A 13,588-nucleotide genomic window follows, 5' to 3' on the forward strand; every position below is an offset into this window, starting at 1 on the left:
ACAACAACAACAAACAAAACCTGGATAACTGGAAACACATACCATATCCCTAGATAGGAAGACTCAGTATTTCAAAGGTGCAAATAATTCCAGAAGAAATCTACAAATTTAACACAATTCCAATTCCAAAATCCAAATGAGCTTTTTAGGGAATCTGACAACATCATTCTGAAGTTCATCTAAAGAATAAGCACTTAAGGACAGTTGATACATTTTTGATGACAGAACAAGAAGGAACTTCTTGTGCTGTGATGCTCTGAACAAGCCCCCTCCCTCCTGAAGGAAATTATCACCCTTTTATGATAATCATTTTCTTATTTTTCTTTGTTCGTTTTCTGCCTTAACATGCAGCCACAAACACTACAGTCTAATTTTGCCTCATTTTTGAACTTCTAATAGAATGAAACCATACCACATTATTCTTTTGTGTCTGATTTCTTTCTGTTCTTGATATCTGACCTCACATTATGTTTGTGAGATTATTCATCCTCTGGTTATCGTTACTGACTTCTGGTTAAATCTTACTGTATACAAAGAACATACTCTGTATGATTTCAATCTTTTTAAATCTGTTGAGAAAAGCTTTGTGGCCTATCTTTTTTTTTCTTAAATGATTTTAAAATGTTCCTGTATGTGACCAAAAAGAACGTGTATTTTGCAGACCTTCCCTGTGATATGCTAAGAATGTCTACTAAGTAATTTGTTAATCTTTTGTTCAAATCTATATATTTACTGATTTAGAGGGCCATTTTTTCTATCAGTCAAAGAAAAGGTCTGTTAAAATGTTTCTCTATGATTGTAGATTTGTCCATTATTATTTGTATTTCTGTTAACTTTTACTCTCTGTATTTTGAAATCATGCTCTTAGATATATACAGTTAGAATTATTATATCTAAATAAAACTGAATTGAACCTTTTATGATTATAGAGTTTTATCTCTAGTAATGCATTTTGCTTTGAAGTCTACTTGGATATTAAGACAGCTACATCATTTTCGTTTTGACATCTTTGGCCAGTTGTCTTCTGCAGACTGGAGGGCCCCAATTTGCTCTTCTCTGTGTCTCTTAACCACTCATATGCTTTCCACCTCTTGGTGGGCTGCATTCTATGTAATTTATTTTAATATTCATTTCACTAGTTCTCTCTTCAGCTATGTCTAATCTCTTCTTTAATCTAATAACTTAATTTTTAATGTTAATCATTTTTCTATTTTTAGAAGTTCTACTTCATCCTCTTCCAAATAGGTTTGGTCATTATTGACAATATCTTGTTTCTTGCTTATGTTTCCAAGCTTCTCATTTATTTTTTTTAAAAAGCAGCATCACTATTTTAAAAAGTGTATTTACACACTTATTTTACAGTAGAAATCTGATAATTCCACTCTGGTGTGACTCTGCTGGCTCTACTTCTCATGCTGGTGAATTTCTTCATCTGCTCTGTGATTTCTGATTGTGAACGGACTTCCCTTGGAACACTGTGAGAATTCTTGAAGGCCTGCGTTGAAGGGACACTATTTCAGACAAGATGTGTATATGGCTTCTGTTTGCCTCTTGGGAGGCAACCAACCTGGGAGCACTTTAAATTCTTGGCATGAGGATTTTTGGACCTCATCGAGACAATCAATTCAACTTGCACCACGTGAAGGTCAGCCCTTCTCATGTTTTAGGAGAATTCACATCCTGCCTCCAAGGTAGAGACAAACCTCCAAGGCAGGTTTTCTTACTATACCCTGCCTCTCCCCTCCTCCCTGGCTCCAACACTGGCGGGTTTATTTCTCAATAATCCTCACACCACCACCAAAGGGAAGCTCAGCCTCAAGGCCCAGCAGAAACATTCTGGGACAATCCAGCTTATATCCCAGGACTCCTGCTTTCATTTTGTCTTTGGTCTTTACGATTTCTCGTCCTTTGTGCCAATTAGCAATATACTTAGTAAGATGCTTTATTAACTCTTTACAACATTTCAGTTGTTTCAACTGGGAGATTATTCAGAGTGTATCGTCTGCTACACTCCTACAACAGAAATCTTTACAATTAATTTCCATAAACAATTAAGTTCTGCATCTGAGCCAAACATTTTCTTGTCCAGTGACAAACTGCTAACCTCAAAAGCAGGCGATCCATGCAAAGAAAACGGCATCTTAGTTTACATAAAACAATACTTTAAAAGGAAAAGAAACCCAAAGACTATTCCTTATAAGAATAAGCTAAAAAATTAGTTGGTAATGCAAAATGTGCAGATAGTCAGAAAGCTACATTTGTTTATAATAAGAATGATGAAACACAATTTTCTGGACTGTGACATTTGTAGACACAGAGTCTTGGTTCAGGGAAATGTCAGATTCTTTAAGTGTTCCCCTGACAATAAAACATCTTCTGATGTGAAACCTTTATTTCTCAAAGTAACCATCTTACGGTTTCTGCCGAAAAGGTCTTTCAGCCATTGCAGTGGTATTTATTATGACCCTACCTCCCCCTGCCTGCAAAAAAGTCACGGACACATCCACCAAAGGCAAAACACAGCAGAAATTTCCTTCAGTACCTCTGTATAGTCAGGTGAGCCTGAAGATGTGGTGCACTTGTTTTAAATAACCCAGCTCCAAAGAGCACCAAAACAATAAAAAAGTTTGTGGCCATTAACTGCCACCAATTTCTGAAGCATTAACATTAGTCATAAATACACACAAGTCATATATTCATGCAGATTTAGGAATGTGGCTGGATGTTTACAAATCCATTGAAATCTGAAAAGCTGTTCGAAGTACAGGCTCACAGGGCAGCATATTTAAAATGAGGACTCATGAAATCCTTTGGCTCTCCGGAAACCTTTGCTCCTCAGGCTTTGGCCACAAGATAATTTAAGAGAAAAGGTATTCCAGTTGAACAATGGGGCTCATTCAGTTTTGCTATTCACACGTTAAAACACTGTTGATTTAATGGGAAATAGGAAAGGTACTTAAAAAAAAGAGATGTGGCTAGACTCTCCAACCATCTCACTTTTTGCCCACTTTTTCTGAGGTCTTTTTGTCTGGAAGTGGTATTCTTCCCTCTGAAGCCAACAGAATTCGATTCCCAAACTTCTCCACATTCAAGTTAAACTTACTTTTTTTTTTTTTGCGGTACGCGGGCCTCTCACTGTTGTGGCCTCTCCTGTTGAGGAGCACAGGCTCCAGACGCGCAGGCTCAGTGGCCATGGCTCACGGACCCAGCCGCTCCACGGCATGTGGGATCTTCCCAGACCGGGGCACGAACTCATGTCCCCTGCATTGGCAGGACTCTCAACCACTGCGCCACCAGGGAAGCCCTAAAATTACTTTTTATAAACCTGCTTCTTGGTGGGGGAATGATTTGTTTACTGAGTGAAGGTGAGCTTAAAATAAGTAATCTAAAACTTTCCATAGAGCGAAGTCGTGACTTGGATTGCTTTCTTTGAAAATCAATGGTATTAACTACATCGCCTAGAAAACGTTTTGTAAGCTCTCTTGTGATAGGAGCTAAAAAGTGCGCTTACATTTGACAAAACAGCGGGTCTGGCCTCTAACAACAGTAACTGATGCAGACATGCACAGCTCATGCTCTAGGGCTGAGGAGAGCAGAAGTCTGCTGCCCTCTCTGGCCTGATGCCTCCATTCTGTCACAACTGCCACATGGTGACGGTTAGAGCATGGGCGTGGAATTCAACCGACCTGGGTCTGAATCTTACAATGGCATCAGGAAAGCTAATTGGCCTCACCAGCCTCAGTTTCCTTGGGATAACAACATGTGCTCCTCAGAGGTTGTTAAGAAGACAGTGAAATATCGACACGCATAGCTCAGAACCTGGCACACAGGAAATGCTAAATAAACAATACTTACTACCATCCCAAATAACCCCAGCATTCTTCAAGTGACAAAAATAAGCTGAACGTGGCTTCTGAACAGCACTGTTTGCTAACGGCGAACTAATAAAATCTAGTTTCCATCTCTCAGGGCACATAGCCATTTTCCTAGAAAAGGCCTTTATAATCACTAACTTAAAAATTAGTAAAATTATTACTTTTATCACGAGTACTTCATATTTTACTTCAAAATTCATGTTTTTTGCTTATTTTTATACTGTCTTTCGACGTTCCAATTCTTTTGGGTTGCTGGCATTCCCTCTCTGAAACACAGACTTATTTTCTAATAATTCCCTGCCTTTCACAGAAGCCCTCCTCCCCTGTTGGTCTGACTTTTAACACCCTGATGACTTTGCTAAACTTTAGACAACTCATCTGTTTCAAGCTTCTGGAATGTTTATCTCCTCCTTTCCTCTCCATCTCCAAAAGATGTCCAGCCCCACCAGGCATGAACATGGGAGTCAAAATTGTCCCAGCTACCTAGAAACAAGAGGTCATCTGCCTCGTAATGCCAGAGATGGCTGAGTGAACAATTTAAGTGTCTGATAAACACTGAGCTTCCTTTTGTAGTTCTATGTTAGCACGTAGGGTAGATTGATTTCTCATGCAGGAGAAAGCCAGTTTTCTTTAAAGACATGAAAGCATTAAAATGAACACATGGTGAGTGCTGAAAATGATCAAACTTTCAGCAAAAAAGGAAAAAGCTGAGAGACAGGTTAGTGAAAGTCTGGGTGAGGTATAGGATATACTGCTATTTCCTTACAAAAATCAGTCTGTCAGCATCACCCATCTTTTCCCCCTAAACCCTTCATAAATGCTGTGACGTGAGCAAAGACCATTTCAGGTCCATTTTAAGGATAGCTACACTGAAAAAGAAGGGTGTTAAATTACCAACAACAAGGATTTTAGACATTTATAGTTCTTTGCACCTAACAATTACTTCCTACGGATTCTATTTAAAAACCCCTGATATAGTTGTACGTTAATTCAGAATAGGGCCAAATGGTCAGTGTCTCTTACTGCTGACTATCCTATAAAATAGAGAATAAAGTATCTGACCTTCTACAGAAAAATGAAAGAACCCAAAAGAAAAGAGAACGAACAAAAGAGACAACAGAGGGACTTTCACGGTGGTCCAGTGGTTAAGAATCCGCCTACCAGTGCAGGGGAGGCAGGTTCAATCCCTGGTCAGGGAACTAAGATCCCACATGCTGCGGGGCAACTGAACCTGCGCGCCGCAACTACTGAGCCTGTGTGCCACAACTAGAGAGAAGCCCGTGTGCTGAAACAAAAGATCCCGCATGCCGCAATGAAAATCCCATGTGCCTCAACTAAGACCTGATGCAGCCAAATAAATAAATAAATAAATAATTTTAAAAAAGACAGACAACAGAGAGAAGTGAGTCTAGAGTTTCCAAACTCCAGAGAGGTCCTAACTCTGAGCCTGGGCATGTATGCTTGACGACAGCACAACTGATAAGACCTGATGCTGTGCACTGGCCGTCTCATGGCCTCTGTCCAGCCGACGGGGAGCACACACCCGGCGGGGATGGGCTGTCATCACTGCCATCACCCAACACAGCGCCTGGCACAAAGTGGGCACCAATTAATGTCTGCTTCATGACTAAATATAACGTTCACACAATCCTACATTTCAGACTGAACCTTACATACACTTCTTGATAATGTAAAGACAACAGAAGTAACCAAATTTAAAAGAAGTTAGTAGTGTCTTCCACTTTTCCAATAAGAATAGTTAGAAATTAATACACTAAGTGAAATATGTGTAAGCGCTGAAAACCATCTTTTGTATTTTTAGGGTATAAAATTAACTTTTATTTCTTTTCATTTTTTTAAAATGAAACTTTATTAGGTGCATTGATTTGGAATTCAGAAACTTTTAAATTGTAGCTCTTCCTCAAAGTATTTATTTATTTAATATATATATATTTTTGGGCTGCGCTGTGTAGCATGTGGGATCTCAGTTCCTTGACCCACGCCCCCTGCATTAGAAGTATGGAGTGTTAACCACTGGACCGCCAGGAAGTCCCTAAATTAAGTTTCCATTAAAAATTTTAGAAGCCCACATATTGGAGTGAAAACAGACAACTCTGAGTTGTCTTTAACTGTAACGTAAAAAATACGTGAAAATTTATTCTAAATTTAGTCTACATGAAATAACTCTATGTATTCAAAATATTTATAAGAAATTTAGGAAACAAAGTGTGTATGTATGTGTATGTGTGTGTGTGTGTGTGTATATATGTGTGTATATATATATATATATATCTCAAAAGAAATAGTAGTCTTGATTTAGAAAGGTACAGAAAATATAACTAAGAAAATCCAGACAAAATCATTTTCTTGCAAGGTTCAGGATGATTAATTTCAACTAATCTGCATGCATGAATCCCATTAAGAATCACAGGAGTCAAGACACAGCTGTCTTTTCCGTTGCAGAACTAATAAAATGTCATGCCTCCCCGGTGTCCTAAGTGATACCTTGATACCTTTTTACTTTCAATTTTAAATAAGAGAAGCAGAAATCTTCTGCTCATGTAATACACAGGACTGGAGAAACGTGGTCTGTACTTTTTGATTGTTCTCAGGGTTAAATAAAGGACAAAAGTTTAATTTAAAACAGCATGGAGGCCAGAAGGGTAAAGATCCAAAATACAAGTAAATGAACAGTTACAGATGGAGGACGGCTTCTCAAGCAGGGACACCTGAGCACGGGATCCTCAAGGGGTGAGGGAAGTGGCTGGAGACGAGCTGGTGCCCACTTACTATGAGTCTGTGTTAAAGAAAAGTTACTCTGACACTTGTAAAAAGGTAAAGAAGACTTTATTCAGGACTATTGTGATAGGTGTCAAGACTACTGCAATTAGGGACAGACGTCAGGCTGAACTCAAATACAGAAAAGACGGCTGGAGATTTATAGCCAATGGGCAGAATGAGGGGATTGGTGATCAAAATTTACTAAGAGAAGATATCAGGGTAGGGGGATTCTTGTTGAAGGCAGGTCAAGCACGTGGGGAATGGACAGGGGAATGAGGAATTTGATCAGATATCAGGGGTAAGGGACTGTCTTTAAACTGACTTAGCAGGATTCTCACAACAACTGGGCTATGTAGGCCAAGCAAGGAGGGTGGGGGGCAAGGAACTAAGGCTGAGACCTAATTGAGAAGAGGCTCAGAGGAGCCTGACTAAAGTCTGGTCAAGGAGAGAATCTTTGCTGTCATCAGGCACTGTTCTAGGTGCTGGGGACTCCGAGAAGAGCAAGACAGACAAGATCCCTGATCTCATGCAGCTCAAAAATACTCACACGGTGTTTTTATATGGAGAGAAAAAGAAATCAGAATAGGGGAAAGGGGAAGAAGGGCCAACTACAGAGGGAAAAGTATCAACCGAAAGCATGAGGAAGCATGGTAACTTCTAGGGCAGAAGTCCCTCTTCTCCCAGAGAAAGCCGATAGTGACTTGGAACACGTCTCTGGCAGCCAGCGCAAAAGAGGGTGTGATATTCTTTGGAGGGGGCCTGCTTAGCCGTTTTGAACACGTGGAAAATTATGCAGATTTCTAATGCCCAGATGATGGGCCTAGTGCCATTTCCATACAGTGGCGAGTGAAGTGAGTCAGGGGAGTTACCTGTTCAGACAGGTAAGGACAGGAGCAGCTACAGGAACTGCAGTTCCTGTGGAAAGGCTACGGCCCATTGTTTGCAAGAAATGTGTTCGTATTACTACTAAGTAAAAATACTGCAAATGTAAATGGCAGAAATGAGGTTCTCCGAAGAGAGGCAAAGGGTAACAGGAGAGAGATTAAGCTCACAGAGCAGCACGTAGTAAGAAGGTCAGTCCTTGAACAGAAAATCAAATTGACATGATGAATGTAAATCATAATCAGAGAGAACACTTTTAATTCTCAACATTCTAAGATTTTTTTTCCATTCTGTATTTATGTAGTTTTGTTTTCCTTTTATCTTTTTCTATGATGTTAAGTAGCCATTGGCCACTTTTTTGCGCTTCTTATTTTAAACTGCACACAGGCAGAAAGGTTTCCTGGGAGACAAAGATGATGGAAATGTTATAAAAGAGCTTAAGTGAAATTATTTAGTTCTCCAGACAGGCAATTTAGTGGTCCCCTAATAAATAAAAAATTAATGTACAGTAAAATACTGATAAATCTCCCTGACTTTAAGGTAAAAATGATTAAAATTATAACAGAAAGACCTGAGGTTATCAAAAGGGATATCAATTTCAGCAATATAACATTAACGATTTTGTAACACTGGATTTAGTTTTCAGTCACCAGCTATTCAGGTTTAACTCACCTACTATTTCAGTTAACTAGCGTATTTAGCATTTAACTTAAATGTTAATTATTCTTCTCCTTAGTTTAAACAGGGAAACAAAAATGGGGGAGCAGTAAGGAAACAGCAAGAAAAAGATCCTAGGTGGCAGTCACAGTCACCAACTGGGCATATGCTCCCTGGAATTCTCAGTTATCAACCTGCAAAATTAAACACATCTCCCACGAGAGGCACACCTCTTCCTGTGTTCTTTGATGTAAGGCCTCTTTTCTGATTATGAATCCGGTTTTACAGAAAACAAGTCAAAATCAAGATCTGTGTTTGGAGCAGCTTCGATACTGAAGATAAATTATTTTTAGGGCATCTTCAATCTATTTTAATCCACTACCTAAAACCACTGTGTAGTGATTCCAAATATTCCCCTTTCAGTCAAAAAACAAAAGGATAAAGAAGGCATGCTTGAGAGCCCACCGTATGCCAGGAACCCTGCTAGGCCCTTTTCTATGCATTTTCATTATTCCTCACAATTCCTCATGAAGTAGGTATCACTGCCTCATTTGTAGTTGTGGAAATATTAAGAGAAAAGGATAACTTTCCCAAGGTCACCAATTATTTAGAGGTAGAGCTGAGATTAAAATTCACATCTGATTTGAAAGCCTTAAGGTTACTGTCTCAAGGTACTCAACTGTAATTAATAAGAGCTATTTAAAAAAATTTAATGATTATGATATCCATCTGCTATGTCTCCCGTTATAAACCAAATATACTTAGTGTCTTCAACAGTTAAACTCACACACAGTACTTGTTTTTTTAATCGGTTATAATCATATTATTAACTCATAATGAAGCAGCAAGCAATTAAAAAAACAAAAAGACCCAAGATCTCTCTAATCTTGCCCTACACAATTGACTTTTGAACCCATGGATGGAAACTGATTTCCAGTTCATCTTTCTAGTACTGGTCAGTCATTGCAACTGTTGAGAGCTTTCAGAATCCCACGACCACCATTCAAAAGAAGAGCTCCTCTGAGGTTTATGTTACCCACGAGTTTAATACTAATAAAGCAATAATTTAAAAAAGATTACAGGCCCAGCATTACACCCAGAATTTAGCAGCTATCACTGGGAACACTCTCCAAACTGATCCTAACCCATTTGTGTGCAACTCGACAGCTTAAATTCACCTAGCTTACTCACTTAAATTCTGCTTTCTTGTCAACAGTATATTATGTATTTTTCTGAATGACACAATGAACTCCACATACTGGTCAGTTTAGTAACCTTCTTATAAAATGACATCAGGTTAGTATCATAAGACTTATTTGCTCTACTGTCTTCCATGTGGTTTTCCACGAGCTCACTGGGATGGTCTTTTTGTTACTTCAACTTGTCTAGGCTGATGTCCTGAGTTAATCGATCAAACTTTAATCTAGGTGTTACCGTGAAGGTATTTTATGGGTATGATTAAAGACCATAATCAGTTGACTTTAACTAAAGGAGAATATCCTAGATAATCTAGGTAGGCCTGAGCCTTCCAGCAGAGCTGAGGCTTCCATGAATAAGAAGAAATTCCACTTGTGGACGGCAGCCTGCCCTTCCTGATGGCCTGACCTACTGGTTTCAGACTTACTTAGCCAGCCCCATAATCATGTAAGCCAATTCCTTGCAATAAATCTCTTAATATATATATCCTACAGGTTCTGCTTCTCTGGTTAAACCTTGGAGATACTTTCACAAACCATCAATATTTCACAAACGTAAAACACCCAGAAATACCTTTAGTGAGAAAGATGTAGTTCCTATGCAACTCAGAGATACAGTCCCAAATAAATTCATAGATTTACACATAGCTCTAGTCAAACATAGCTGGATTTTGTTCAGATCATGGCAAAATAATCTTAAAGTTCCTCTCTAAGAATTTTTAAAGAAAGAGAGAAAAGGAGAACAATTTGGACAAGAATAACTGCTAACGTTTACTGAGTGCTTACTCTGTGCTGGGCTCTTCATCTAAGCTACACAAAACCATCTAAGAAACAGAGAAGACAATGGTCACATAAGCTAAGGAAAGACCAAGTCGGGAAGGGAGGCCAGGACTTGGCTTATGTGGTAAATAATGCCTTCCAATCTGAATGCATCACAGCCAGTGGGTTTCTTGATGTACTTGTGAGGAGCGGCGGATTCTGCGTCCTCTTATCCCACCATCTGGACTCCTCCCCAGCCACTAGCACTTCTTAGATGCTTCCCTGTTTTTCTCTCATGCACCTCTAGTGCACCGGTGCACCTCTGTACTGCCTTCCTTCTGGAATCCCAATCTCTGGGTATCACACCCTCTTCTCTAATTCCTCACGAGCGCTGAAAAAGTGGTGGGGGGGAGAGGTAGTGAAAAAAAAAAAGGTAAGGACCAAGAGGTGAGGGAGAAAACAGAGGCGCCAGCACTTGCTAAGTCTCATTCAAAGTAATACCATCTATTATTAAAGTGGACGGAGCAATAGCAGTTCAGTATATGAATACGTGGATGAAACTGTTTAATTTCCTCCAGCTGCAGAGAAGACAATTTGTGCACCTTTTAAAAACTAGCTTACCTAATAATTTAAAGATATAATGAAGTAATAAAGACAAAATGAAAGCGGCACTCTCTGGAGGAAGAACACTGTAACTGAAATTTTTAATAAACTGGAGAAAGGCCAAGTCCCTTCCACCATCCCAGATCCACAGAGGAACACTGGGCAGGACAGCAGCACAGTAACTGCTGTTCGCTTTTTCAGATTTGACCTTCCATGCTCAGCTCTATGCAGACCTAGACTTGCAACTCAAGTAAGCAATTCTCAGGCGGTGGTGTGCTCCTCTCAGAGAATGTGAAAACTGATGCGGTGGATCCAATTTTCTTGAGATCAAAATTGGTGTATCTTTTTCTTTTTTTCCAAACAGAAAAAAAAAATATAGCTTTATTCAATGGATATATATTTAATATTAGAAGAGAGATGCCTTCATCCTGCTGTATGTGTGAATGGTGCTCTGTAACAGCTAAGAATGTTAGGATACAGACCTTGCTCAGAGAAGTTTAAAAATGATGCAGTGTCCAATCAATAATAAAAAAAAGGTAGGGCTTCCCTGGTGGCACAGTGGTTGAGAGTCCGCCTACCAACGCAGGGGACACGGGTTCGTGCCCCGGTCCGGGAGGATCCCACATGCCGCGGAGCGGCTGGGCCTGTGAGCCATGGCTGCTGAGCCTGCACGTCCGGAGTCTGTGCTCCGCAACGGGAGAGGCCACAACAGTGAGAGGCCCGCGTACCACAAAAAAAAAAAAAAAAAGGTATATATTTTCTGATCATAATGTAATATACATTAGATACTAATAATGAGGTAATCTAATCAACAATTAGAAATGTGCTCAATATTGTATATTTTGAAAATTTGTGTCAACTAGCTCTAAAATATATTTATTTTACATTAAGCAGACCATGGGGTAATTGTATCCTTGTCTGAGTGTTAGTGTATCCCTGAGAGAGTTTTGGGGTCTGAGAATTTTCAGCATAGTAAATAGTGCAGCTGAAAAGCTTTAATGCTTGATGATGGTGCTAGTATGATAATAAATGTTGGAAGAAAACAACATTTAAGATGAGCCACGTCTAGAACTTGTAACTGGCTGGTCCTATGCTTACTATCTTGATACATAGGGTTTCAGGAAGCAAAATCAGGCTGACATTGTACGTGTGTTCAGTACTGAGCAGTTGTCCTGTGATCATCTTTTAACCCAATAAATTGTCACTGGTGTCCTCTTTCCTGTGACAGTTTGCACCATTACATCTAGACAGTGATAATGCTTTACAGACCAAAGGGTCAGTTTCCCCCAAATGCTCTTTATGTGCAATGTGGACAGGAAACCTTCACACTCATAAGCATGCAAAATATATGGTTAGCCTCAATCTACAGAGAAAATGCTAAAGCCAATGAAGAGCTTCGTTCAATTTCTTTTCATTTTAAGGAATAATATCGAAAGAAAAAACCATATGAACTGAGATGACGTGGTTAAATGGAAGAAGGTTTCTTGGGAAATCAATTAGAAGACCAACATAATGGCTTTTTAATGGAGCTTCCTGGAGTAATCATCCGTGTTTGAAAGACAGCTTACCGGTGATGCCACTGGGTTCCCGCTGGAGGTCACAATACCAGAGTCGGTTTACGGGATCACACCCCTCCCTTATCGACAACAAGACGTAGCGACCGTCGTCAGATAACTATGAAGGAAACAAAAACAGCACACGGGGCTGATTAGAATATATTTTTTTGTGAGAACACTGGTAAATATTGAGTAAAAAATAAAGGTTCACTGCAAATGCAGTATCTTTACCCCAAACAGTTGGACTGGATAAGAAAGTTATCAGAAGAAAAGGTGAACATCAATTTTTTAACTTATTTCACTGTGAATCACAGTTTATTTTAACAAAACACAGTGAAATAGTTAAGTTGAAAATATTTACATATAACTGAATGTCATGACTCAGTGTGACTTTTATTTAAAGTCTATTCTTTATAGTCAATAATACTGTAATAATTCTGGATGGTGACAGACGGCTACTGGACTTGTCACGGTGATCGTTTGTAACGTATCTGTTGGATCGCTATGTTGTACACCTGAAACTAACACAATATTCTATGTCAGTTACACTTAAATTTTTTTAAAGTTAAAAAAATAAAGTCTATTCTTTAACTGAAAAATACACGCAATCTGTCATTTTGAATATAAATGTCCCTGAATTTGAAATTTTGTCACAGGTTACACATTTTAAAAGCTGTTCTAAATGAGCAAGAATTAGCAAAATGGCGCAGATGCACAAACGTTCATTTGTGGTTCATACTGGTCACATGAGCAAGTTTCTACTGAACAACTAAACAACTTTTGATGCGTATCTTTAGTCCCCTATATATCACAAGGCGGCAGAGATAAAAGACCTGTGCTTCAGTGGATTTCTTTTAAAATATTAAACAGGAGAACCTTAGGTAGCAAAAACAATCTTGAGAAAAAACGAATGCAACAAATAATACATTACGGTTTTGAGTTGTCAAAATTGATAGAAGTAGTATCAGACTATATACATCCTTTTGCAACTTTTTTCATTCAATATAATTTAAAAAATTAATCCATGTTGATACATGTATATTTGCTTCACTTATTTTAACTGCTGTAAAATATTCCAGTCTAGGAATACATCACAACTAATTGATCCATTTTCCTACCACATAATTAGATTATTTCCATTTTCTTCCTTTGTGGTTTTTGTCCTTATTATAAGCAATACTTTAAAAAATTTCTGAACATGTTTATCGTGGCCTCATATACATGTTTCCTGGGGTACATAACTACAAGTAAAACTGCTCAGCGGTATGATATGCACATA

The 13,588-nt window shown here is 38.8% G+C and overlaps 1 protein-coding gene across 1 annotated transcript in view; it reads right to left on the reverse strand.

The window, feature by feature from the left end:
- PREP (prolyl endopeptidase) overlaps positions 1-13,588 on the reverse strand; it is a 136,825-nt gene that overhangs the window by 72,798 nt on the left and 50,439 nt on the right. The window contains exon 7 of the mRNA XM_030882944.3: positions 12,322-12,427. Within this exon, the coding sequence (XP_030738804.1) occupies positions 12,322-12,427 (106 nt within the window). The remainder of the gene's footprint in view (positions 1-12,321; positions 12,428-13,588) is intronic.

The sequence above is a fragment of the Globicephala melas genome, chromosome 14 (assembly GCF_963455315.2).
Source record: "Globicephala melas chromosome 14, mGloMel1.2, whole genome shotgun sequence".
NCBI classification, from domain to species: Eukaryota; Metazoa; Chordata; class Mammalia; order Artiodactyla; family Delphinidae; genus Globicephala; species Globicephala melas.